The 22,651-nt window shown below is 42.3% G+C and overlaps 2 protein-coding genes across 4 annotated transcripts in view; one reads left to right on the top strand and one right to left on the bottom strand.

Annotated features, from left to right (window-relative positions):
• Positions 1-1,232: 1,232 nt before the first annotated feature.
• rpl36 (ribosomal protein L36) lies at positions 1,233-6,347 on the top strand. Of its 2 annotated transcripts, none has more exons than XM_078424001.1 (4): positions 1,233-1,320; positions 3,786-3,880; positions 5,264-5,398; positions 6,215-6,347. In XM_078424001.1, exons 2-4 carry the CDS (start codon positions 3,788-3,790, stop codon positions 6,302-6,304), a joined length of 318 nt encoding a protein of 105 aa, XP_078280127.1. In that variant the 5' UTR covers positions 1,233-1,320; positions 3,786-3,787; the 3' UTR covers positions 6,305-6,347. The 2 variants fall into 2 exon arrangements, with proteins under 2 accessions (XP_078280127.1, XP_078280128.1); XM_078424002.1 differs by having other exon boundaries at positions 1,276-1,324.
• lonp1 (lon peptidase 1, mitochondrial) overlaps positions 5,664-22,651 on the bottom strand; it is a 30,972-nt gene continuing 13,984 nt past the window's right edge. Inside the window, exons 9-17 of one of the 2 annotated variants that reach the window (XM_078424000.1) lie at positions 19,880-20,058; positions 18,671-18,758; positions 18,272-18,394; positions 17,819-17,935; positions 16,901-17,041; positions 16,128-16,293; positions 14,222-14,430; positions 10,846-11,010; positions 5,664-10,165 (exon numbers count right to left, since the gene is read on the bottom strand). In XM_078424000.1, the coding sequence (XP_078280126.1) occupies positions 10,016-10,165; positions 10,846-11,010; positions 14,222-14,430; positions 16,128-16,293; positions 16,901-17,041; positions 17,819-17,935; positions 18,272-18,394; positions 18,671-18,758; positions 19,880-20,058 (1,338 nt within the window). In that variant the 3' untranslated portion in view covers positions 5,664-10,015. The remainder of the gene's footprint in view (positions 10,166-10,845; positions 11,011-14,221; positions 14,431-16,127; positions 16,294-16,900; positions 17,042-17,818; positions 17,936-18,271; positions 18,395-18,670; positions 18,759-19,879; positions 20,059-22,651) is intronic. The other variant, XM_078423999.1, reaches the window with a different exon arrangement.

Here is a 22,651-nt window from a genome sequence, read left to right as displayed (position 1 = left end):
TGCTCTCATCTTGCCACCACCATTGGGAAGAAGGTACAATTAATTTTTTGGTATTTATTCACAAAATGCTGGAGTAACTCAGCAGGTCAGGCAGCATCTCAGGAGAGAAGGAATGGGTAACGTTTCGGGTCGAGACCCTTCTTCAGACTGATGTCAAGGGGGTGGGACAAAGGAAAAATAAATTTTTTTGTCGACACCAGGAATTACAAAAGCTAGTTTACAAAAACAATGTACAGGAGTAACTCAGCCGGTCTGGAGAACATGGATAGACAATGTTTCTTCTGAGGAAAGAAAGTAGGTGGAAGGCTGGGACTCTATTTCCTGGAGCGCAGGAAGATGAGGTGATCTTATGGAGGTGTATAAAATCATGAGAGGAATAGATCGGTAGATGTACCTGGAATCTCACCCAGAGTAAGTGAATCGAGGACCAGAGGACATAGGTTGAAGGTGAAGGGGAAAAGATTTAATAGGAATCTGAGGGGAAACTTTCACACAAAGGGTGGTGGATGTATGGAACAAGCTGCCAGGGGAGGTAGTTGAGGCTGAGACTATCCCTACGTTGACAGGTACGGGTTTGGATGGATATAGACCAAATGCAGGCAGGTGGGACTAGTGTAGCTGGGACATGTTGGTCAATGTGGGTAAGTTGGGCCGAAGGGCGTGTTTCCACACTGTATCAATCTATGACTCTTCAAACTGGAATGTTAACATTCCAGTTTTGAATGTTTCTTTTTTTTTGCTTTTTCAGTTGCTTGGGTTACTGGACTATTATGCCAAACATATCATATATATGATATGATATGATATAGATCTGGAGAGAGGATTTTGAATTACACAACAGTTGAAAAATTTAGAGGGTGCACAAAGGGTGTCAGATAAGCAGAGAAGAATGACATGTGAAACCAGAGAAGGGAAATGGGAGGTGGGGGCGGGTTAGTGAGAGAAATTGGTGTATATCCTGGGGCACATGAAATGGGGAGGAGGAGTTACCTAAAATTGGAAAATTCAACGTTCATTAGCAGGAATGGACAATAACATGTGTGAGAATAGATGCAGGATTGAATAAAGTGGCATTTTTATTGTTGATATAGATATGCGAGATATAAATAATCCGAAAACCACCCAAAAGGAGTATTTTTTTTCAAACAGAAACTTCGAGAAAACTCACGACATCAAGTGGAGAGTAGGCGCCAAGCCCAAGATGGCGGCGCGGCTCCACCCACCCGCCTGCCCGGCCGGCCGCTAGAGGGCGCGTCAGCCTCGGCGTCCCAGCATCCCGCGTTGCCGCAGTCCTTCCGGTGTGGACGCCATAATCCGCAAGTAGGTATGGAGGTGGATGGAAATGAGATCGGGTTGTAATCCGCGCCATCCCCCGGCCGGGCGACTCTTGCTGGGTGGGGATGGGGAGAGCAGCCTTGTGGCCGGTGTCTGGGTAGACTATTGGGTGCATGAGCGACGTACTGGAGCCGCGCGCTGCTGTGGTGCCCGGCCCGGGGGGGGGGGGGGGGGCGAGGCTGCTGCTCGTTCCCCTCTCCCGCCTTCACATTTATGAAGCCCAGTTCATGACTTTATCTCCGTTGCCGACTCTTCTAGGCACCAGATGATTTGCCCCGCGGGGCGGTCTGGAGTGCGGATTGTGCATCTGTAGTGTGTCTCACTCCAGTAAAACTGCCCCAAACAGCTGTACCCGGGGAGAGGCGGTTTGACAAGTGACCTGCTGGACGGGCCCGGCTCTGTGGTTATAATGTGTAGGAAGGGACTGCAGATGCTGATTTGCACAGAAGGTTAACACACGATGTCACGGGTTATACATAGACAACAGGTGCAGGAGTAGGCCATTCGGCCCTTCGAGCCAGCATCGCCATTCAATATGTGTAAGAAAATAACTGCAGATGCTGGTACAAATCGAAGGTATTTATTCACAAAATGCTGGAGTAACTCAGCGGGTCAGGCAGCATCTCAGGAGAGAAGGAATGGGCGACGTTTCGGGTCGAGACCCTTCAGACTGATGTCAGGGGGGCGGGACATGATCATCCACAATCAGTACCCCGTTCCTGCCTTCTCCCCATACCCCTTGATTCCGCTAGCCCTCAGAGCTCTATCTAACTCTTTTGAATATGAGGAGAAGGCAGGAAAATTGGATAAGGGGGCAGAGATCAACCACGATTCAATGGTGGAGTAGACTCGATGGGCCGAATGGCCCAATTCTACTCCAAAAACTCGTGTGAAAATGCTGGAGTAACTCAGCGGGACAGACAGCATCTCTGGAGCAAAGGAATAGGTGACTCAAATGTTCCAGGTCTGAAGAAGGGTCTTGGCCCGAAACGTTACCTATTCCTTTGCTCCAGAGATACTGCCAGACCTGCTGAGTCAATAGTCAATAGTCGTTTATTTGTCACATACACATAAATGTAGCGCTGTGTCTAATCTCCAATTTTGCAGCCAGAGGCTGAGGACTTTGCCCTAATTCAAAGCTGGGGTACCCAACAAAGGGTAGACCAAAAATGCCAGAGTAATTTAACATCTCTGCAGAACATGGATAGATGATGTTTAGGGTCGGAACCCCTTTTCGGACTAACAGGGCTATTTCACTCTATTTTCAAGGTTTTATTTCTCCAGGTGACCTGTTGAATTTTTGTCCATCCACCAATATCACAAAATAAAATCAACTGCTGTGCATGGGACCTGAATGACCGTTTCTAACATTTCAGTAGCAGTTGTATTCAGAATGATTGATGTTTCATTTTGGGATGCCCCGAAGATGTGATTCAACCTGTTTTCACTTTGATCTGAGGAATAATATAAAATTTAAGGGGTGTGAGTGATATCGTACAATAGGACAAATAAGAACTATTTGTTGTTGGGTGCTTCTTAAAGGAGTATGAAATGAACAGCTGAAATGCAAGCCTCCCTCATATCTAATTTTACCACATGAAGTTTATATTGTATTGTTAATGTGTCTCTAAGTAAAGGAAGACTTGTTTTGTACTGGTCATCCACAAAGAGATTTACAACCAGCTAGTTAAATGTAGTCCAAATCATAAAGTGCTGGAGGAAGTAAGTGGGGTCGGGCAGCATCTGTGAAGGGAATGGATGGGCAATGTTTTGGATCGGATCCCTTTACTGTGCCATCATTGGAAATGAGCAGTCATGTGGAGAACATGTTTCCAGAAATGTGATACTGGCAAGATAATAAGCTTTAGAGATGCAGGTTCAGGGGTTCATATTGGCCAGGAAACTAGTGATGACCAATGCCATGACCGTTGTGAAGCAACTCATGAAGGGTCTCGACCCGAAACGTCACCCATTCCTTTTCTCCAGAGATGCTGCCTGTCCCGTTGACTTACTCCAGCTTTTTGTGACTCTTTGATTTATCAATTGGTTTGTCCTGTCCATAAGGCTGTACCTTTTGGTTTGTAGTATGCTTTGCGTTGATGCAATTAAACAGAGTTGCAGCTGGAGTGATGGTACAATTTAAAAATAAGTCTTAAGAAGAAATAGACTTGATTTATGCTTACATTTTTAAGTTAGGCAGATATGGTTTGGGTCTTAGTTAATTTGAAATATGTGAAGAGTTTGCATTGCATATTTATCAGCAAATCACAGAAAGAAGATATTTAAGAGATAAGACAGGTGTTTGAAATCATTCATTTCCAAGTAAACCAATTTCCTTTCATGAATTTTGCAGGACACAGCTAATGTGTCACTAAAATTGATGTAGAACTTGTCAGCTTTATGCAATCATTTTGCATGACTTTTAAAAACATGTCTCTATTTCTATACAGAAATGGCAATCAGGTATCCTATGGCAGTTGGCCTCCACAAAGGCCACCCTAAGACCAAGAATGAGAGCATCCCAAGGCAGTGCCGCAGACGCGGGGTGAGTAACCACTTGTACAGTAGCTGCATGTTTTATTTCAATGCCCAATGTTTTACTTGATGTGTTGAGAACTTGTTTCACTTGATGCGTTGAGAACTGCACAATGGTAGAGCTGCTGCCTTACAACAAAAGGTACCCGGGTTTGATCCTGACGACGGGTGCTATCTGTACGGAGTTTGAACGTTCTCTCTGCGGCCGCATGGGTTTTCTCTGGTTTCCCCCCACATTCCACAGGTTAATTGGCTTCTGTAAATTGTCCCTAGTGTGCAGGATAAAACCATGTCGGTGTTTGTTGGTCGCCGCGGTTTCAGTGGGCCAAAGGGTCTGTTTCCATGCTGTGTCTCTACAATACAATACAATACAATATATCTTTATTGTCATTGAACCCAGGGGTACAACGAGATTGGGAATGCGCCTCCCATACGATGCAATAATTTAAGTAATTAACAGCAACCCAACGAAACGAAACAACGGAGTAGTCTTAAAATAAGGGCCCTCTAAGAACTGCATTTGTTTTCTAAGGGGCTAGTGCATCTATGTACCTATGTACAGTACAGGAAAGTGCTTTATGGCTCTTCAGCTCGCTCTGATATTTAATTAATTCAGCAGTTCACATCAGTCTGAAGAAGGGTCTCTACCCGAAACGTCACCCATTCCTTCTCTCCAGAGATGCTGCCTGACCCGCTAAGTTACTCCAGCATTTTGTGATACCGTTAATTCATTCATGGCTGGTGTGAATTTTGGGGATTTGATACCCATTCTTCTGCCTAATCTCTAGTGATTAATTCCGTATTTCTCCACAACCAAAGAAGACCTTGCCTTATCTTGCTGGTACACTCCGCTCAGCCTCCTCGCCGAAGCCTCATAAGCCAAAGCCTCACCACTTGACTTCACATTAGACACGTGTGTTTCAACACAAGCTCTCCCAAAATGGCCACCCCACTAGTACCTGTGCATTCTACACGACTTGGCGCAGTCAATAGGTTTTAGAAACCCAAATATAATACATTCAATGATTTCCCCTTTATCTACCCTGTTAGATACTCTCAACAAATTAAATATATATGTTTTTTAAGGTGATGCAAAAAACAAACTGCTGGAGGAACTCAGCATCTGTAGAGGGAATTAGACTGACATTGTTTTGGGGTTGGGATCCTTCTGCCTGACCCGAGTTCCTCCAGCAGTTTGCTTTTTGATCATGATTCTAGCATCTGCAGTGTTTTGTCTCTTTAAATGTGGCTTTCCTTTTCATATAACCCAAAATAAAATCACGATAAAAAATGCTGCACTGTCTAACTGTTGAGTTGGCAGGAATATATCCACAAAGACACTGATAACTCGTGGGCTTGGAATTGAATGCGTTCCCTGAATTGTCTTTCTCAGCGGCTGACCAAGCACACCAAGTTTGTCCGAGATCTGATCCGTGAGGTCTGCGGTTTTGCCCCTTACGAGAAACGTGCAATGGAATTGCTGAAGGTCTCTAAAGATAAGCGTGCACTCAAATTCATTAAAAAGAGGGTAAGTAACAACATGCCAAATATTTCATTTTCAGACCTTATGCATAATCTTAAATCTTTATTCTGGTCGTTACATATATAACTTGTATCTGAATATTCCCTTAACCTGTTTGCATGCACTTCATCTGTATCATCAAACAATTCTTGCAGTATTTAACCTGTCTGTACTCAGTTAAATCATTCAACAGCTTGCATTTACTATTAAACCTAATACTGAAATAAGAAAATATTAAATATACTTTAGTGTCTTTCTATTGCTGACAGATTCAACAATCTGACGAAATGCGCCGCAGTAGCATTACTTAAAATTCAGTTTAATTGGTTGTAAATTAGGAGAAAGTTCGGTGTTTGTTTTATGCTGCATTATTCCAAAATTCACAAAATAGGAAGTGTCCCACAGATAGCAACTTGAGTGAATTGTTGTGGCTGTGAATTACATGTATGTTGCATGCTATGTACGTGTAAGAAATCTGGATAATTTGTGACGGGTGTTGTTTGGAACTGTTCTTTAACTTACCCTAAGAGAACTGCACAGGTCGAGTTGCCTATGGACAGAGTAGGCTTACAAGATGCAGCATTGTTTATGTGGGTAAATGTAATGCTGTCAGTACTCAACATACACCAAACAATAAATTACAGATGCTGGAAATCTGAAACAAAAGCAGACAATGTTCAGCAGGCTGTGTAACAACTAGAGCATTGACCATGTAGTAGTCATGTTATCAACTTAAATTGTGTGTTACAGGATCTGGTAGGATACAGCTTTTGTTCGTGTGTGCAGTGTAAACATTCATTTAAATGTATTCATTCCTTTTAGGTTGGAACCCATATTCGGGCCAAGAGGAAGAGGGAAGAACTCAGCAATGTATTAGCAGCAATGAGAAAGGCAGCAGCAAAGAAAGATTAATCTGTAGCAAGTTGTTGCCAATAAAATCCATTTTAAAAGTTAACTTGTGAATAACCGGCTTTAAATTTACAGTTGGACTAATTTTTCACGAAATAATTTCTTATATTTTATGTAGCCTTTTCATTTTCAGTATTACCTTTCACGAGTTAATTTGGCCCATTTAATCTGTACCGGCTCACTGTGTACTCTACCCTAACTAATTTTCTTTGGCTTTTCCATAAATTCTAGAACTGTCTGAGTTTGGGGCATTCATCAGCAAGACCCAAGGTTACAATGTGCTAGTACGTATAGAAATAAGGAAAGGACAAATGCATTGCTGGATAAATAATACAGAAGAGTTTTATTCCTAGGACATTTGGATTAACTGGAGGAGGTGGGACCCATAAATACCAACCCTTGTATGTTAGTGTGGGGACTAGTGTCTTTGAGGGATGTTTGCTAGAAATGGGACACTGATAAAATGTGTGAAAATGGTTAGATCACAATAAACAAGTCTAGCCAGGAAAGCCTAAGAGTATGGGATAGGTTCAGATAAATTTACACCACAATCATTAAAACAAGGTTTTGCGTGCTGCAAATTACAATGAGGTAATAACAGACCAATTTTTAAAAATTGCACTGGTTACAAGATGTTCAAAAAAAGGAAAAGAAGAATATGCTGTTGAGAAGATAGTATCAAGGACACAATCTGTTCAGTACTGGAACTATTCTTTATGCTGACTTGGGGAAAAGTCATATAATCAGATTTGAGATGCCCAAATGCCAGTGATGGTGGGTGGGATTCCAACTATGCAAATCAGACAATAGAATAGAAGTGAGAGGTGAGTTTTTTTAGTATGTTTAGAACACAATGGGGTAGGTACAATAGCTGGAGATGGTTTTAGAAAATGAGCCAAGCCAAGTGGAACAAGAATCAATGGGAGAAGAACTAAGAGGAGGCAACTGGACATTTAGAACAGTTATGGAAAATACAGTGCAAAACTTCAAGTCATGAAGTTATGTCATAGGAGCAGAATTAGGCCATTCGGCCCATCAAGTCTACTCCACCATTCAATCATGGCTGATCAAGCTCTCCCTCTAGATTCCTCCTAACCCCATTCTCCTGCCTCATCCCCATGATATGCAGAGAGAATGGGTAATTTTATTGGGTTAAAATACTTGTGGACTTGGGAAAACTAAAATCAAAGCTTGGATTGATCATAAAGGGAACTGTAGGCAATTGAAGCTTGAGCTCTTGTATGTCCACAGTAAAGCACAGCAGGAAATGGGTCAGATTATTAACCAGACTGATTACAGAAAAATGTCCGTGGGGAAGGAATGAGGAGACAGATAGCAAGTGTAAGGGAATAAAAAAAATATTTTAGACTTGTGAACTTGGGTTTGAAAGACATCGGGGCAAACTGAAACATAGCAGGAGACCATTGAGTTCTTTGTGTCCACTTTTTCCATGCATCAAGATCATAGCTGATCATTTATCTGGACAATTCTCATAGCTCTCAATTCACTTAATACCTAGAGCAAAAAAAATAGATAACGGTATGGGTGAGGTACTAAAAGTGGTGCTTTATCAAAGATAAGCTCTGGTTGAGATTCTGAATGGACTAAAAATTAAGAGGTGGTATGAATAAGGTTAATTGTACTTGGCAGATAAATCACTAGGTCCAGGTTTGATATCTGTGAGGTTGTTGATGGTGGGGGGAAATTGTAGAGGCCTTGGCTACAACCCTTTAAACACATGGTACGGAAGTTCAGAACATTGGAAATGTTACTCTTGTTCAAAGGTGCAGGGTTAGACCAAATAACTCGTTGCTGAGGTTAAACAGGTCAGTTACGTCTAGAAACAACCAGGGAAAGAATTAGCCGTCAATTGGCCTGCACGAATTTGAAAATGCCAGCATTTATGCAGTTAAGACAATTTGTCAAGGAAAATGCAGTTAGTGATACAAATAGAACTCCAAAAAGGTAAATGTCTCGAAGCTGGGAAGGAATTTGAAAACTATTTAATATGTGTAAACAGAAAGAGACTAAATGACTGACAAGAGGATACAGAATTGGGTGATCAAGACGTTTAAAAAAAGCAGAGCACATTCACTTATAGTATTCAACAGGGAGATGGAGACTGGAAGGAAAGTGCAGATTTTAGGGAGAGGAATTATTTGGATTGCTCTTTAGAACTATACTACAGATGACATGGTTAAAAAACCTCCTTCCATCCTGTAACCTCCGATAGAAGCAATTTAAAATCATACAAATTGATGCAATTCTCCCCTTCCCTAGGCCTTCGCCCTGTGGCTTCCAAGACTGAAAAATTCCTTACAAAATAGAAGTGGCTAAGCTCCAGCATTGGCTTCATCTCAGTGTTTACAATGAGATTCAGCAACAAAGCTCATTGATTTTCAATTGACAACTCCATAAATCTTTAATTTCACATACCTGGAAATACAAAGTTAATGCTCAAGTAAAATGACCAGTAATATACTGAAAATTGACCATTAAGACCCCAAAATTATCCACAACAGTCTGGTTTAAAACAAAGCACCAAATTCCCCAGCAAAGTATTGTAACAGTAGAGGTATTATCTTAAAACTGCCATTATTTACCACCTGATAATCATGTTTCCTCTTACGAGTGGAAGTCATACTTATCCAGAATACTGACACAAGTTGGCTTGTTTAGAAAATGAAATAGTTGAACTTACAAATACAATTATGGTAGTTGGAGGGAGTGATTGATAAATCAATCCAATTTGTATTCTTCTGAACGATGAAGATAATTTAAAGTTAGACAACCATATCATTAAATCGGAGGCCAAGTAAATTAATGAATGTAAAAACAAATTAAACTTACGGGAAAAAAATGCACACAGATTCTAATGTGCCTTATTTCTCAGACATAGAAGTATGTCTATAAGGTAATTCTGAGTCAATTGTGTAGTTCAAGCAACATTGCAGAACACTCAATTGACAGTATCTGTCTAAATAAAAAGTAAAATAGAGTAAACCATTCAGAATGTTTATATCTGGAATGGACAATAGACAATAGGTGCAGGAGGAGGCCATTCGGCCCTTCGAGCCAGCACCACCATTCAATGTGATCATGGCTGATCATTCTCAATCAGTACCCCGTTCCTGCCTTCTCCCCATACCCCCTGACTCCGCTATCCTTAAGAGCTCTATCCACCCACATGCCAGTCACCTTGACTTAAAGGTCCAGTGAATATTTAAAATAATTTGACCAAGATATCACAGACATGATAGTGCCTTACATGAGGCAGCACTATCACAGCTCTTTGCAGATGGGGAACCTTGTTGAAATGTTCTCAACCATCCAGTAATACTAAGATATAAACTTGGCATACATAAGAGATAATGTAAAACCTACCTAATAAATGTGGTTATTGCACAGTTGATTTATTTGTAACCCACTGATGCCAATTGCCCCAAGTTTATTATTTCAAAATTAGGGAATAATTCTGAAAAAGTTTATTAAATCAAGTCTCTTAATAAAATTAATGACATTACAAAGTCAAGATTGGTTACAATACTTCAGTAAAATAACTACATATATCTTCATGCCCAATTTGTTTTGCCGTCTTAAGTTCTCCATCAGTGTAATGGGACCAGCACACAACATCTGACTGTATTCCTACAAAGGGCAATTCACAGAAATGTCTTGCAGTCAGTTCATTCATCTGTTCAATGGTCAGTAATCTTATTTATTTGGAAAGACGGTAGGGTACAGATCCTGATAATGTTCAGCAAAGTGCACCTCCAGTCCCTCTGTAATAAACTTCGGTAGATCAGAAAAATCTTTTTTGTTTTCCATTGGGAAAATGATGCAATCAACACCAGCTCGCTTTGCCTAAAAGAAAAAGAAAACACATTTTAGTGTCAGTCACATCTCTGGATTACTTGTATGAACATTTATACAGTTAAAATGTTAAGATCCATTTGCAAACACTGATCTATATCAAGAAAATCATCATAGAGCACAGACTCATACAGCACTTTGGCCCAACTCGTTCATGCCGAGCAAGATGCAATAGACAATCTATCCTTGTCCCATTTGTCAGTTTTTGTCCCATGTACCTGACCAAATGTCTTTTAAATGTAGTTATTGATCTGGATGTTTGAGATTCACAATCAGACAAATACTAAAGTAGAATTTAAATTGATTATTCATTTATAAGGCAGGTAACGTGTATTAACTGGGCAATTCTGACTTCACTCCTAGGATGTTGGTTCCAATTGTATGAAGGAATAGCTCAGTTTTATTGACTGCAGTTTTGTTTTCAGAACGGAACCATTCTATCAACTAGAGAGCAGTCCTGAGCAATATACCTCATTGAAGACCCTTGGACTCTCTTTAATCAGGCTTTACCTTGCACTACATGCAATGCCCTTTATCATGTATCTGTACACAATGGATGACTCGATTGTAATCATGTATTTCCGCTGACTGGTTAGTATGCAGCAATAGCTTTTCACTGTACCTCGGTGCATGTGACAATAAACTAAACTCAAAGTTTCATTGCAACTTACAGCGATGGTCTTCTCCTTGATTCCACCAACAGGCAAGATTTTTCCAGTTAATGACACTTCTCCAGTCATGGCTAAATTTTGCCTTGCAGGTTGATCCATTGCCAGAGAAAGCAACGCGGTTACAATTGTACAGCCTGCACTTGGACCATCCTTGGGGGTGGCGCCCTGGAGAAACAAACAATTCAGTAATCAGAAGCTAGGTTTAATCAGTGTCACAGATACTAAATTAATTAATTTAACATTTTAATTGCAGGAAAAATGTTCCCTATGTTGGGGGAGTCCAGAACCAGGGGCCACAGTCTTAGAATAAAGGGGAGGCCATTTAAAACTGAGGTGAGAAGGAACCTTTTCACCCAGAGAGTTGTGAATTTGTGGAATTCTCTGCCACAGAGGGCAGTGGAAGCCAAATCACTGGATGGATTTAAGAGAGTTAGATAGAGCTCTAGGGGCTAGTGGAATCAAGGGATATGGGGAGAAGACAGGCACGGGTTATTGATTGTGGACGATCAGCCATAATCACAATGAATGGCGGTGCTGGCTCGAAGGGCCGAATGGCCTCCTGCACCTATTTTATATGTTTCTAACTCATTCATCATATACAATACTATGTACACGTACTGTACAACTCTGAAAATCTGTTAGCCAGCAATCCCGGTAGTTCAGCATTTGGCTCATCATTTGTTGTATTCCCTGATCATTCACACTTTCACCTCACTGGGTTCGGTTGGTATCATTTGAAATGAAGTAAATATAGAGTGCGGTGGAGTATTAATATAACCACCCAATAGTCTGGGGGTAAAAGAAAGTATCTAGTCCAGCACCAAAGTCCTAGGCATGCTGGATTACTGGAGTTTTACTGTAGGCTGCAGTAAACATAGGACTATGTAGAAATAGAAAATAGGTGCAGGAGTAGGCTATACAGTCCTTTAAGCTAGCACCGCCATTCAAAATGATCATGGCTGATCATCCAAAATCAGCACCCGTTCCGGCTTTTTCCCATATCCCTTGATTCCCTTCGCCCCAAGAGCTAAATGGATCTCACTCTTGAACACATCCAGTGAAGTAGCCTCCATTGCCTTCTGTCCATATTAAGCTGCTTATTTTGTTTATCCAAATATAAAGACAACTAAACGTTCATTTCATGCATGTTAAAATTAATTAATATGGATCACTGATACAGATTTTATTGTATAAATTAACAGTATATACTCAGCTAACTGTAAACGCGGGAAGTGGAGATAAATGTTTTCAATATTTTCTCCACGCCACCTGTATATAATCACTTCTTCCCAACGTTGGAACCCAACTTCATATTTCAAAGTGATAACATGATGTGACAAATAGGATGATTTTTAAAAAGATATAAAATAATTACGAGAAATGGCAATTTGCTAAATGCAACTAAAATTGAGTGATAGACAATAGGTGCAGGAGGAGGCCATTCAGCCTTTCGAGCCAGCACTGCCATTCAATGTGATCATGGCTGATCATTCTCAATCAGTACCCCGTTCCTGCCTTCTCCTCATACCCCCTGACTCCGCTATCCTTAAGAGCTCTATCCAGCTCTCTCTTGAATGCATTCAGAGAATTGGCCTCCACTGCCTTCTGAGGCAGAGAATTCCACAGATTCACAACTCTCTGACTGAAAACGTTTTTCCTCATCTCAGTTCTAAATGGCCTACCCCTTATTCTTAAACTGTGGCCCCTTGTTCTGGACTCCCCCAACATTGGGAACATGTTTCCTGCCTCTAACGTGTCCAACCCCTTAATAATCTTATACGTTTCGATAAGATCTCTCATCCTTCTAAATTCCAGTGTATACAAGCCTAGTCGCTCCAGTCTTTCAACATATGAAAGTCCCGCCATTCCGGGAATTAACCTAGTAAACCTACGCTGCACGCCCTCAATAGCAAGAATATCCTTCCTCAAATTTGGAGACCAAAACTGCACACAGTATTCCAGGTGCGGTCTCACTAGGGCCCTGTACAACTGCAGAAGGACCTCTTTGCTCCTATACTCAACTCCTCTTGTTATGAAGGCCAACATTCCATTGGCTTTCTTCACTGCCTGCTGTACCTGCATGCTTCCTTTCAGTGACTGATGCACTAGGACACCCAGATCTCGTTGTACGTCCCCTGTTCCTAACTTGACACCATTCAGATAATACTCTGCCTTCCTATTCTTATCACCAAAGTGGATAACCTCACACTTACCCACATTAAACTGCATCTGCCATGCATCCGCCCACTCACACAACCTGTCCAAGTCACCCTGCAACCTCATAGCATCTTCCTCACAGTTCACACTACCACCCAGCTTTGTATCATCTGCAAATTTGCTAATGGTACTTTTAATCCCTTCATCCAAGTCATTAATGTATATTGTAAATAGCTGCGGTCCCAGCACCGAGCCTTGCGGTACTTGATGCCTACACTTGGCAAACACTGGTTGCCTTAAGTTAAACCAGCTCAGTCATAAATAAGGCAAAAGTTTACATTTTCTATAGCTTTAGTTTTCATACAAGATGAATATTGTAACTGATCAATATTCATGCAAATCATGGCTTTGCAATAATTGGAAAAGCATAACTACATCGGTCCCACCCAAAACACTGCTGTGTGAAAGTAGTGACCAATTGATTTAATATAGAGCAGCGATATGGTGTATTTAGCCAATGCATTCATTTGGTGTACAGTAAATGTCATCAATAAAATGTAGACACAAGAACTGCAGATGCTGGTTTACAAACTACTGGCGCTGAAGTAACTAAGCAGGTCATACAGCATCTCTGGAGAATATGGATAGGTGATGTTTCGGGCCGGAACCCTTCTTCGCCAGTCCATGTTCTGCAAAGAGTTACTACAGCACTTTGTACTCAATAGAAAATGGCTTGTTGGCAGTTGTGTATATTTAGTTGTTACTGGACAAAGTGGACCCGTTGGGCCCAAACCTCTCCTGCATTGGTGCAGCATCCTGTCCCGTCCCCCCCTCTCTCCTCAACCCCCCTCCCTTCTCCCCCACTCCCCCCTCCCCTCCTTTTAAACTTTAAAATGTGAATAACTTTAAAAATATAAGACCGATTTCAATGAAACTACTTGCATTATCATTAAAGTGACAATGGTGAGTAAGGTGGGCCTAAAATTGTCATGCTATCGTGTACCGTTTTGGCTGAAGTTGTCACAAACAAGATAACAAAAGAGAGTTTTAGTATATAGATAATGAAGCTGTGGTAATTGGCTATTCGTTGGAAATATTACATAATTAAAACCTTAAAAGAATGATACATTTAATGCAATTGGGACCACTTTTATGCAATAAAATACTCTTGCAGACTAAACAATGACAACTGGTTCATCAAAGATAGTTAAACACTTACTTCAGGCACATGGAGATGAATGTGGGAGTAAGTCAGGAAATCATTGGTAGGATCTTTCTGCATGAGAAAGGACCTGGCAAACGTATAGGCAATTTTGGCACTTTCCTTCATCACATCTCCCAGCTGACCAGTCACTTCAAGAGAACCATCTTTATCGTCTTTGGCTCTTGGTCGACGAAGAGACGTTTCCACAAAGAGAGTAGAACCACCTGATTGAAGATGATGAAGTACACCATTAAGTTAGGAAGTTTCTTTTGCTGCAGTGGTAACAGCATTTGTTTTTTTTCTCTCTCGATCCTCTTGACTAATTATGTAAAGATAGGCCAGACGGCATCAGTTCCAATGAAAGGCTGCTAACTGTTCCTCTTTCCATCGACACTGCCGAGCCTGCTGAGTAGTTCTTGCATTTTCTGTTATTATATTAGAAATTAATAAACTTTTCAGGTGTGATTCCTAGGATTTCAACAAGTCTTCGTGTATTAATTCAATATTTGTTACTGTGAAATGGAAGTGTCAATTCCCTAATCCACCTCCTCCTGCTCAAATCAAGGACAACTCTCTTCCCCCTAGGCAAAATGGGTTCTGGGCTTCTGATTGCAGGAATTGTGATCTTTCCATTGCTTACGCAGAGCTTCTAATGTGTCCCCGAAAATGGCTGAGGTTCTCAATACAATCTTGAATGATCTTTCTCCACTTGGAGGTGTCATGGGACAGATATCTTGGAACCAGTGGAGACCTATGTGGGGTTTCCCCGGGAGCTCCGGTTTCCTCCCACACTCCAAAGATGTACAGCTTCATATGTTTTTATTTGGCTTAGTAAACTTGGAAATTGTCCCTAGTGTGTGTAGGATAGTGTTCATATGCGGGAATCGCTGGTCGGCGCAGACTCAGTTTAGTTTGGAGTTTGGAGATACAGCGCGGAAACAGGCCTATCGGCCCTCCGAGTCCACGCCGACCAGCGATCACCCCGTACACTAACACAATCTTACACACTAGCGACAATTTTTGTAACTTACCGAAGCCAATTAACTAGTGGGCTGAAGGGCCTGTTTCTGTGTTGTGTTTCTAAACTAAGGTAAAACTTTGAGGTTCGGATCTTCAAACACTTTTTTCCTTAAGTCAAGCAAACAAAAGATGTACTGGGACATTGAAAGCAGTGATGAATTTTATCATCCACATCTGCCTTCGTTGAGAGATGGTTCCCCAGATATGCGGTGGTCCCCATTTACAGTGTCTCTGGTTAGAGAAAAAGGAATGGTCAGACCATGGTTGAAAATTACCAAAAGAACAGACGCAAAATGCTGGAGTTTGCATCCCTGGAGAACATGAATAGGTGATGTTTCAGGTCGAGACCCTGCTTCAGACCAATAAAAAAAAAAATTAAGAAAATTATCGGTAGTCCAGAAACCATTTTCATTTAGTCAGCCATTCAAGTCTACTCTGTCATTCAATCATGGCTGATCTATCTCTCCCTCCTAACCCTATTTTCCTGCCTTCCCCCACACAACTGGACACCAGTACTAATCAACTATCTATCTATGCCATAAAAATATCCATTAACTTGGCATCCACAGCCTTCTGTGGCAAAGAATTCCACAGATTCACCATCCCCTCACTGAAGAAAATCCTACTCATCTCCTCCGTCTCAGCGCAGCGATTTCTAAAGGATTTAGTGAATTTGGTTGAAGGACGATTCAGATTTGGACTGACGTATTGTGTGAAATAGAGAAGACAGGAGAAATACACGTTTAGTGAGGTCTGGAGGTAATAAGTGTGCACAGTGGTATCTCAGAAAAGGGGATGAAGCAGGGGTAAAGACAAACAACACTGAAGATTTGAGAATTAGCAGGAATACATTATGCCCTCATTGCGAATGATTTCAAAATTGCAAAGCTCATCCACTCACCCATAGCTGTCCAAGCTAAACCCATTACAACTCCTGAGGGGGTGACATCATACATCCGGTCCACTGTGAAGATGGGTTTTCCAACAAAATCATGGAGGTTCTCTGGTGTTGCCACTACCTTGTCCATCTCTTTATGTACGATCTTATACGCAGCCTTGCGGAGTACCTGCAGAAAAGTAATCATGTCATTTGTACCTGCAGAGATCCACCAAAATTATTTAAATGGAAAATGAAATGCAAGTGATTGCAAGCAATGCATGAAAACCGTTAAAAACTAACTCGGAGAAATCTCATGTAAAATCACACTAGTTGAACAGACCAAAGGACAACAGCACGGTCGGTCACTGGTTTATTTCCATTAGCTGTCCATATGCATCCCCCTCTGCACATGAAGGGCAGGAAACAAAATTCAGATGTTGAAGTTGGTCATAGAAATAGGAATGGGAAAGACCACGAATATGGTTGAAAATGCTGCTAGAGAAACCTATGTTTACCCACTTGCATTTGCATTTATGGAGAGATGCATTTTAACTTCCTGTGTGGGCAAGAACTGCAGATGCTGGTTTAAATCGAAGGTAGACACAAAATGCTGGAGAAACTCAGCAGGACATGCAGCATCTCCGGAGAGAAGGAACGGGTCGAGACCCCTTTGTCTGAAGAATTTCAATTTTAATCACGATTGGGGTTACTTTGTATGCGCGTGCAAGTACAATGTCATCTTTTGGTTCTCCTCCATGTTGCAATGTTTATATCACTCATCATTATGCACTTACCTTTTCCACTTGTTTTTGCAGGTTGCGAACCCCACTCTCCCTGCAGTACTGTTTGATCAGAATCTTTAGCGCTTCAGGGGTGATCTGTGCCTTCTCATCATCCAGCCCACAGCCAGTCATTGCTTGAGGAACGAGATAGCGCTGCAATAAGAATCCAGGGTTATCACCTTAAAGCCATGCATCTGCGTAGTTCCTTATGTTATCAGGATTTTTCAAAGAGTAAAAGACAACAGCAAAGTCAGTTTTATTTCCTGCAGACATAACACAGAAGCTAATCTGTGCATAGCAAGGATGCATTAATAGCTGAAAGATGGAAGTAGGATTCAAACTTATGAATCTGTTCCCCAAAAGCTAAAAGAATTCAATACAATAGTTAAAATGTGAACACAGATGAAATTTTAGTTTAGGTTAGTTTAGAGGTACAGTGTGGAAACAGGCCCTCTGGCTCACAGAGCCCGCGCCGACCAGCGATCCCCGCACACTTCCACTATCCCACACACAGAAGGGACAATTTACAATTATACCAAGCCAATTTAACCTCCAAACCTGTTCATCTTTGGAGTATGGGAGGAAAATCGGAGATCCCAGAGAAAATCCATGCAGGTCAGGGAGAATGTATAAACGTCTTAAGGATAGCGGAGTCAGGGGGTATGGGGAGAAGGCAGGAACGGGGTACTGATTGAGAATGATCAGCCATGATCACATTGAATGGTGGTGCTGACTAGAAGGGCCGAACGGCCTACTCCTGCACATATTGTCTATTGTCTTCACTTACATTCCCCGTAACGTGGGTACCATTAATATTAGGACTCCCTCTGTCCACAGTTCAATGCAAATCCTTGAAATATGACATGCACCTCATTTTTATAGAAACATGTAACTTTTTTTTCTTGCTATCTTAAAAATGAACAGATTTACCTCAGCAATTGCAAGCTTCTCTTGTGCTACATAGCCAGAAATATTAATCATCTCCATTCGATCCCGGAGTGGTTCAGGAATTGTTTCAGTCACGTTAGCAGTGCAAATGAATAGCACCTATGAAATTTAAGAGACACAGCGTTGGAAAGAATATGTAAATCTCTTTTCTTCCTCCAATCCCAAGAGTCCCAATTCTCGCTGAACACTGCATTACAGGAGTAAGCTAGTCGGAGACAACCCTGAGCGGCAACTGCCCAATCCCTATGAACCCCAAAGAACCACGCCTTAGTGCCGAGCACGTGGAATGGATGCAGCCGGCAGCGGCACAGAGTGGGAGGCTGCATTAGGCCAGACCGGGCACCTTGCATTTATTCCCATTTTTCCAGCATGTACAAAATTTCCATTTTGTTTTTGGAATGGCAAAGCTGAAAGAGCAAGAAAGCCTAAACCTACCTTTGACAAATCGACTGGCACGTCAAGATAATGGTCCAAAAAGTTAAAATTCTGTTCTGGATCGAGAAGTTCCAGGAGAGCTGAAGATGGATCCCCTTGATAACCACGACCAATTTTATCAATCTGTAGAAAAATAAATGGATAAATGATTGGTGTGATCAGAAATGTAACATTTCTTCACACTACTTAACTAGCTATAATACTATCACATACTGAAAATATTGCCTTTGCAACTGAAAAATAACAAAAAACAATTGAATACTTGGAAATTCTGAATACAGATGAAAAGGAATTTATACCCCAAAGTTGTAATGAATTTTTGATTGCCACTGGTTTAAAACTTTCAGATGTTGGATCTCAGAGCTATTATTATTAGGGAACTATTTTAGGGAACATTACCTCATCGATAAGAACCAATGGATTTTCAGTCTTTGTTTTCTTCAGACACTGAATGATTTTTCCAGGCATAGCTCCAACGTATGTCCTCCTGTATAAGAAACACAAAAAGGTTATCAAAACCATTAATATTTTCCAATATAACTGTGAACCACATACTAATTCCAATGAGAGAATTAAGTACAGTTAAAAATAAATCATGCTACAGATAGAATATGATTACTCTGAAATAGATTTAATGGGTCAAAATGGCCTCCTTCAATTGGGTGGCAAATCAACAGTGGTAAATTTGCTACCTTTAGAGCACAGGAGACCCGGGTTTGATCCTGCCTACGGGTGCTATCTGTATGGTGTTTGTACATTCTCCCCGTGTCCTGCGTGGGTTCTCTCTGGGATCGTCAGTTTCCTCCCACACTCCAAAGACGTGCAGGCTTGTAAATTAATCAGCTTTGGCAAAAATTGCAAATTGTCCCTAGTGTCAGTGTGTGGGAATCGCTGGTCGGCGTGGACTCAGTGGGCAGAAGGGCCTGTTTCCGCGTAATAAATTAAATGCCTATAGGATGATGAAGGCGGCTTTTGGCAGAGCTTGGGCTGTTAAGTTTTTTTAGATTTAGATTTTAGATACAGCGCAGAAACAGGCCCTTCGGCCCACCGAGGCCGCGCCGCCCAGCGATCCCCGCACATTAACACTATCCTACACACACTAAGGACAATTTTTACGCAGTCAATTAACCTACATACCTGTACGTCTTTGGCATGTGGGAGGAAACCGAAAATCTCGGAGAAAACCAACGCAGGTCACGGAGAACGTACAAACTCCGTACAAACGGCGCCCGTAGTCAGGATTGAACCTGAGTCTCCGGCGCTGCATTCGCTGTAAGGCAGCAACTCTACCGCTGCGCCACCGTGCCGCCGTATCACTGTACAAGACATTGGTAAGGCCACATAAAGAGTACTATATACAGTTCCGGTCACACTGCTCTAGGAAGGGTGTCCTTCAACTGGAAAGGGTACAAAGGTGACTTTCCAGGATGTTACCGGATCTGAAGGGTTTGAGTTATAAGGAGAGGCTTGATAGGCCAAGCCATTTTTCCTGGATTGTTGGAGGGCCGAATGGCTTACTCCTGCACCTATTGTCTTTCGTCTAATTTATCATGCCCTTTTCATTAAAAAGAAGAACTTCGGATTGTTGGAGTCTGGTGCCAAAAGTACCTGTGACCCTTGATTTCTGCCACGTCGGTCATCCCTCCAACACTGAATCGAAAATATTCTCTGTTCAATGCTTTAGCTATAGATCGAGCAATGCTGGTTTTACCGACACCAGGAGGGCCATAGAAGCACAAAATCTTCCCTTGTGTAGTACCACGCAGTTGGCTAACTGCAATAAACTCCTGGAAGCACAGAAAAGATGAAGGTTACAAAATCAAGCAAAAAATACGCCACAGCCAAATGCGATCCCAATGAAAGTTTTTTTTAGAGCATTGTGCAGCTGCGCCCTGCAGCTGCGGCTCACCGGCAGTCTCTCTGTCTTTTTTTGTCTTTGTCTATTGTTACCGTTTAAATGTATGTTTTGATTTATTTTTTGCTCTGTATGTGCGGGGGGAGGTGGAAACCTTTTTTTCTAATCTCCTCCTCAACGGAGATGCGACCTTTATCGTGTCGTATCTCCGTTCGCGCTACGGCCTAACACTGTGGAGTCAGCGGCCTCCAGCTGGGATCGACCTTGAAGACTCCGGTCGCAGGGCCTGGACTTACCATCTCGGAGGCTTCGGCCGTGGGCCCTGCAGACCGCAACATCAGGAGCTCGCAGGTCCCTGGCTGGCGACCGGTTTTCGGGAGCTTCAGCCGTAGCAGCTTCAACCGCCCCAAAGCGCGAGGTTTGATCGACCCGTTCGCAGGCCCTTCATCGCCCTGCGTGGCTCGGCCGCGGCACTTTCCATTGCCCGGTGGGGGCTTAGGACCTTCACCGGCCTGCTTGGCTCGGCCTGGGACTTTCCATCGCACGGTGGGGGCTTCAAAAGTCGGGAGCCTCGATCGCCTCGAGGCAGCAGTTTGACTGCCTGACCGCGGGAGAAGAATGAGGAGATAAGACTTTTTTTTGCCTTCCATCAGTGAGGGTGTGCCTGGAGCAATCATGGTGATGGTTGTTTGTGTTAAATTGTATTTGTGAGTCTTGTGTTTTTTATTGTCTACTGCCGGACCCTGACGTGAGAGGACGCTGGCGCTGTTTGTTCGCCGCTTCTCCGTCAGGACAAATCTTTTGTTTGTTTGTTTTTATGTCTTGTTTGTTCTGTAAAGCGTCTTTGAGTATCTTGAAAAGCGCTATATAAAATATATGTATTATTATTATTATTGTTAAAGACATCCATATTCAGCAAATATTCACCATATTCCACCTCAAATTCTCCACTCAATAGACAATAGGTGCAGGAGTGGGCCATTCGGCCCACTCCCTTGACTCACTCTAACCTCTCCCCTCCTGAAAAAATCCTGCCCTCCATATTCAGCAACTTCTGCAACAATATCACATGGCTTCCACTACCAGTCCAGCATCAGGATTAAAGTATTACCCAGACTAAAGCCAGAAGAGGCAAGGCTACTTGAAAAAAGCATCTGTACGCCATTAATCATTGACAATCCATGGACAACTACAGTGCAATGGCTGGGGATTGTATTGTTTTTAAATCCACTTGAGGTTAAATGAGGAGCTCAATCAATGATCTGAATACTCATTTTAATTCCAGCAACAGTAGCACCGAGAAAAAAAAAGCTAATCAGATCTTCTCCTTGATATAACCTAAATGTAATTCAAAGTGATAAAAGGATGATGCCTAATTGAACTCAGAAGGCAGGCACACAATGCAATCTGCTGACCCATGGTTAAATATATCATCTGGGTTTGTCACATTTGGAACATCCCAAATCCAAACCCTAAGTCACAGCCCAAACAGCCTCCACCAAAGTCTATAACTTCCATGACTTTCCTCACACGGTCAGGGCGATCGAAACATCCGCAGTTGGGTTAGGGGAAACTTTTCTATCTCTTTCCTCGACGGAGATGTGACTTTTTCATTGTATCTTCGTCCGCACCGCGGCCGTAACATTGTGGAGCTGGCAGTCGCTTTGTTAGGGATCGACTTCGGGAGCTCCAACCGCAGGAGCTTTGACTGCCCCGATCGCGGGAGCCTCGATCTCCCCAATGCGGGGGCGTCGATCGCCGACTGTGGGAGCTGCGGATGTTTCGATTGCCTTGACTGCAGGAGAAAAGGAGGAAATAATGTATAAGTTATTTGCCTTCCATCACAGTGGGGAATGTGAGGTCGCCAAAAAAGAAGATGGATGTGCTGCATGCACTGGTGAGGACTCGGAGGGATTGCCGTGAGTGCAGTGATCTTGGTGTTTTGCAGGGACATGGCTCCATGAGTCCGGTGCGAGTGTGGACGGCTTTCTGACTCTTTGGGCGGACAGGGACAGCAGAGAGTGTGACAGCGGTCGCTACAACTCTGGTCACATCACGGTGAAGGAGCGTGTGTGTGGCCTGGACATTGAACTGATGGCTGTGGGTCTCCACTGATGCTGTGTGCCCATGGGATTCTCACACACTGCTGTGGTGGCTGTTTTAAGTCTATGTTTAATCTTTATGTAATTATATATCTTGTTGCTTTTTTTGTATGACTGTATGGCAAATCAAATTTCACTGTACCTCGGTACATGTGACAACAAAGAACCATTGAACTCCAAGGGAAAAATGCCTTGGACAACTTATCCACCTATTTCCCCATTGGGAAACAGGGTGTGCCTTTGAGAAGATCTGATGAAAGGTCATTGATCAGAAACACTAATTCTCCTGCTCTCTCCACAAATGCTGCCTGACATGCTGTGAATTTCCAGCATTCTTGGTTACCATTTTAGTTTTCCAGCATCAACAATTTGGCTCTTCCATGTGCGTCTATGTCGCTCGAGTGAAATCAAAGCAGGCTACAA

Source organism: Rhinoraja longicauda, chromosome 28 (assembly GCF_053455715.1).
Source record: "Rhinoraja longicauda isolate Sanriku21f chromosome 28, sRhiLon1.1, whole genome shotgun sequence".
NCBI lineage: Eukaryota > Metazoa > Chordata > Chondrichthyes > Rajiformes > Arhynchobatidae > Rhinoraja > Rhinoraja longicauda.
Note: the sequence above shows the minus strand (reverse complement) of the source record. Positions and strands in the feature narration are given on the sequence as shown.

What these genes read in the sequence shown, in the direction of transcription:
- rpl36 (XM_078424001.1), top strand. Translation starts at nt 3,788, where the DNA reads ATGGCAATCAGGTATCCTATGGCAGTTGGCCTCCACAAAGGCCACCCT. An exon ending in GGCAGTGCCGCAGACGCGGG is followed by an intron (nt 3,881 to 5,263) that starts GTGAGTAACCAC and finishes TGTCTTTCTCAG; the next exon opens with CGGCTGACCAAGCACACCAA. An exon ending in TCAAATTCATTAAAAAGAGG is followed by an intron (nt 5,399 to 6,214) that starts GTAAGTAACAAC and finishes CATTCCTTTTAG; the next exon opens with GTTGGAACCCATATTCGGGC.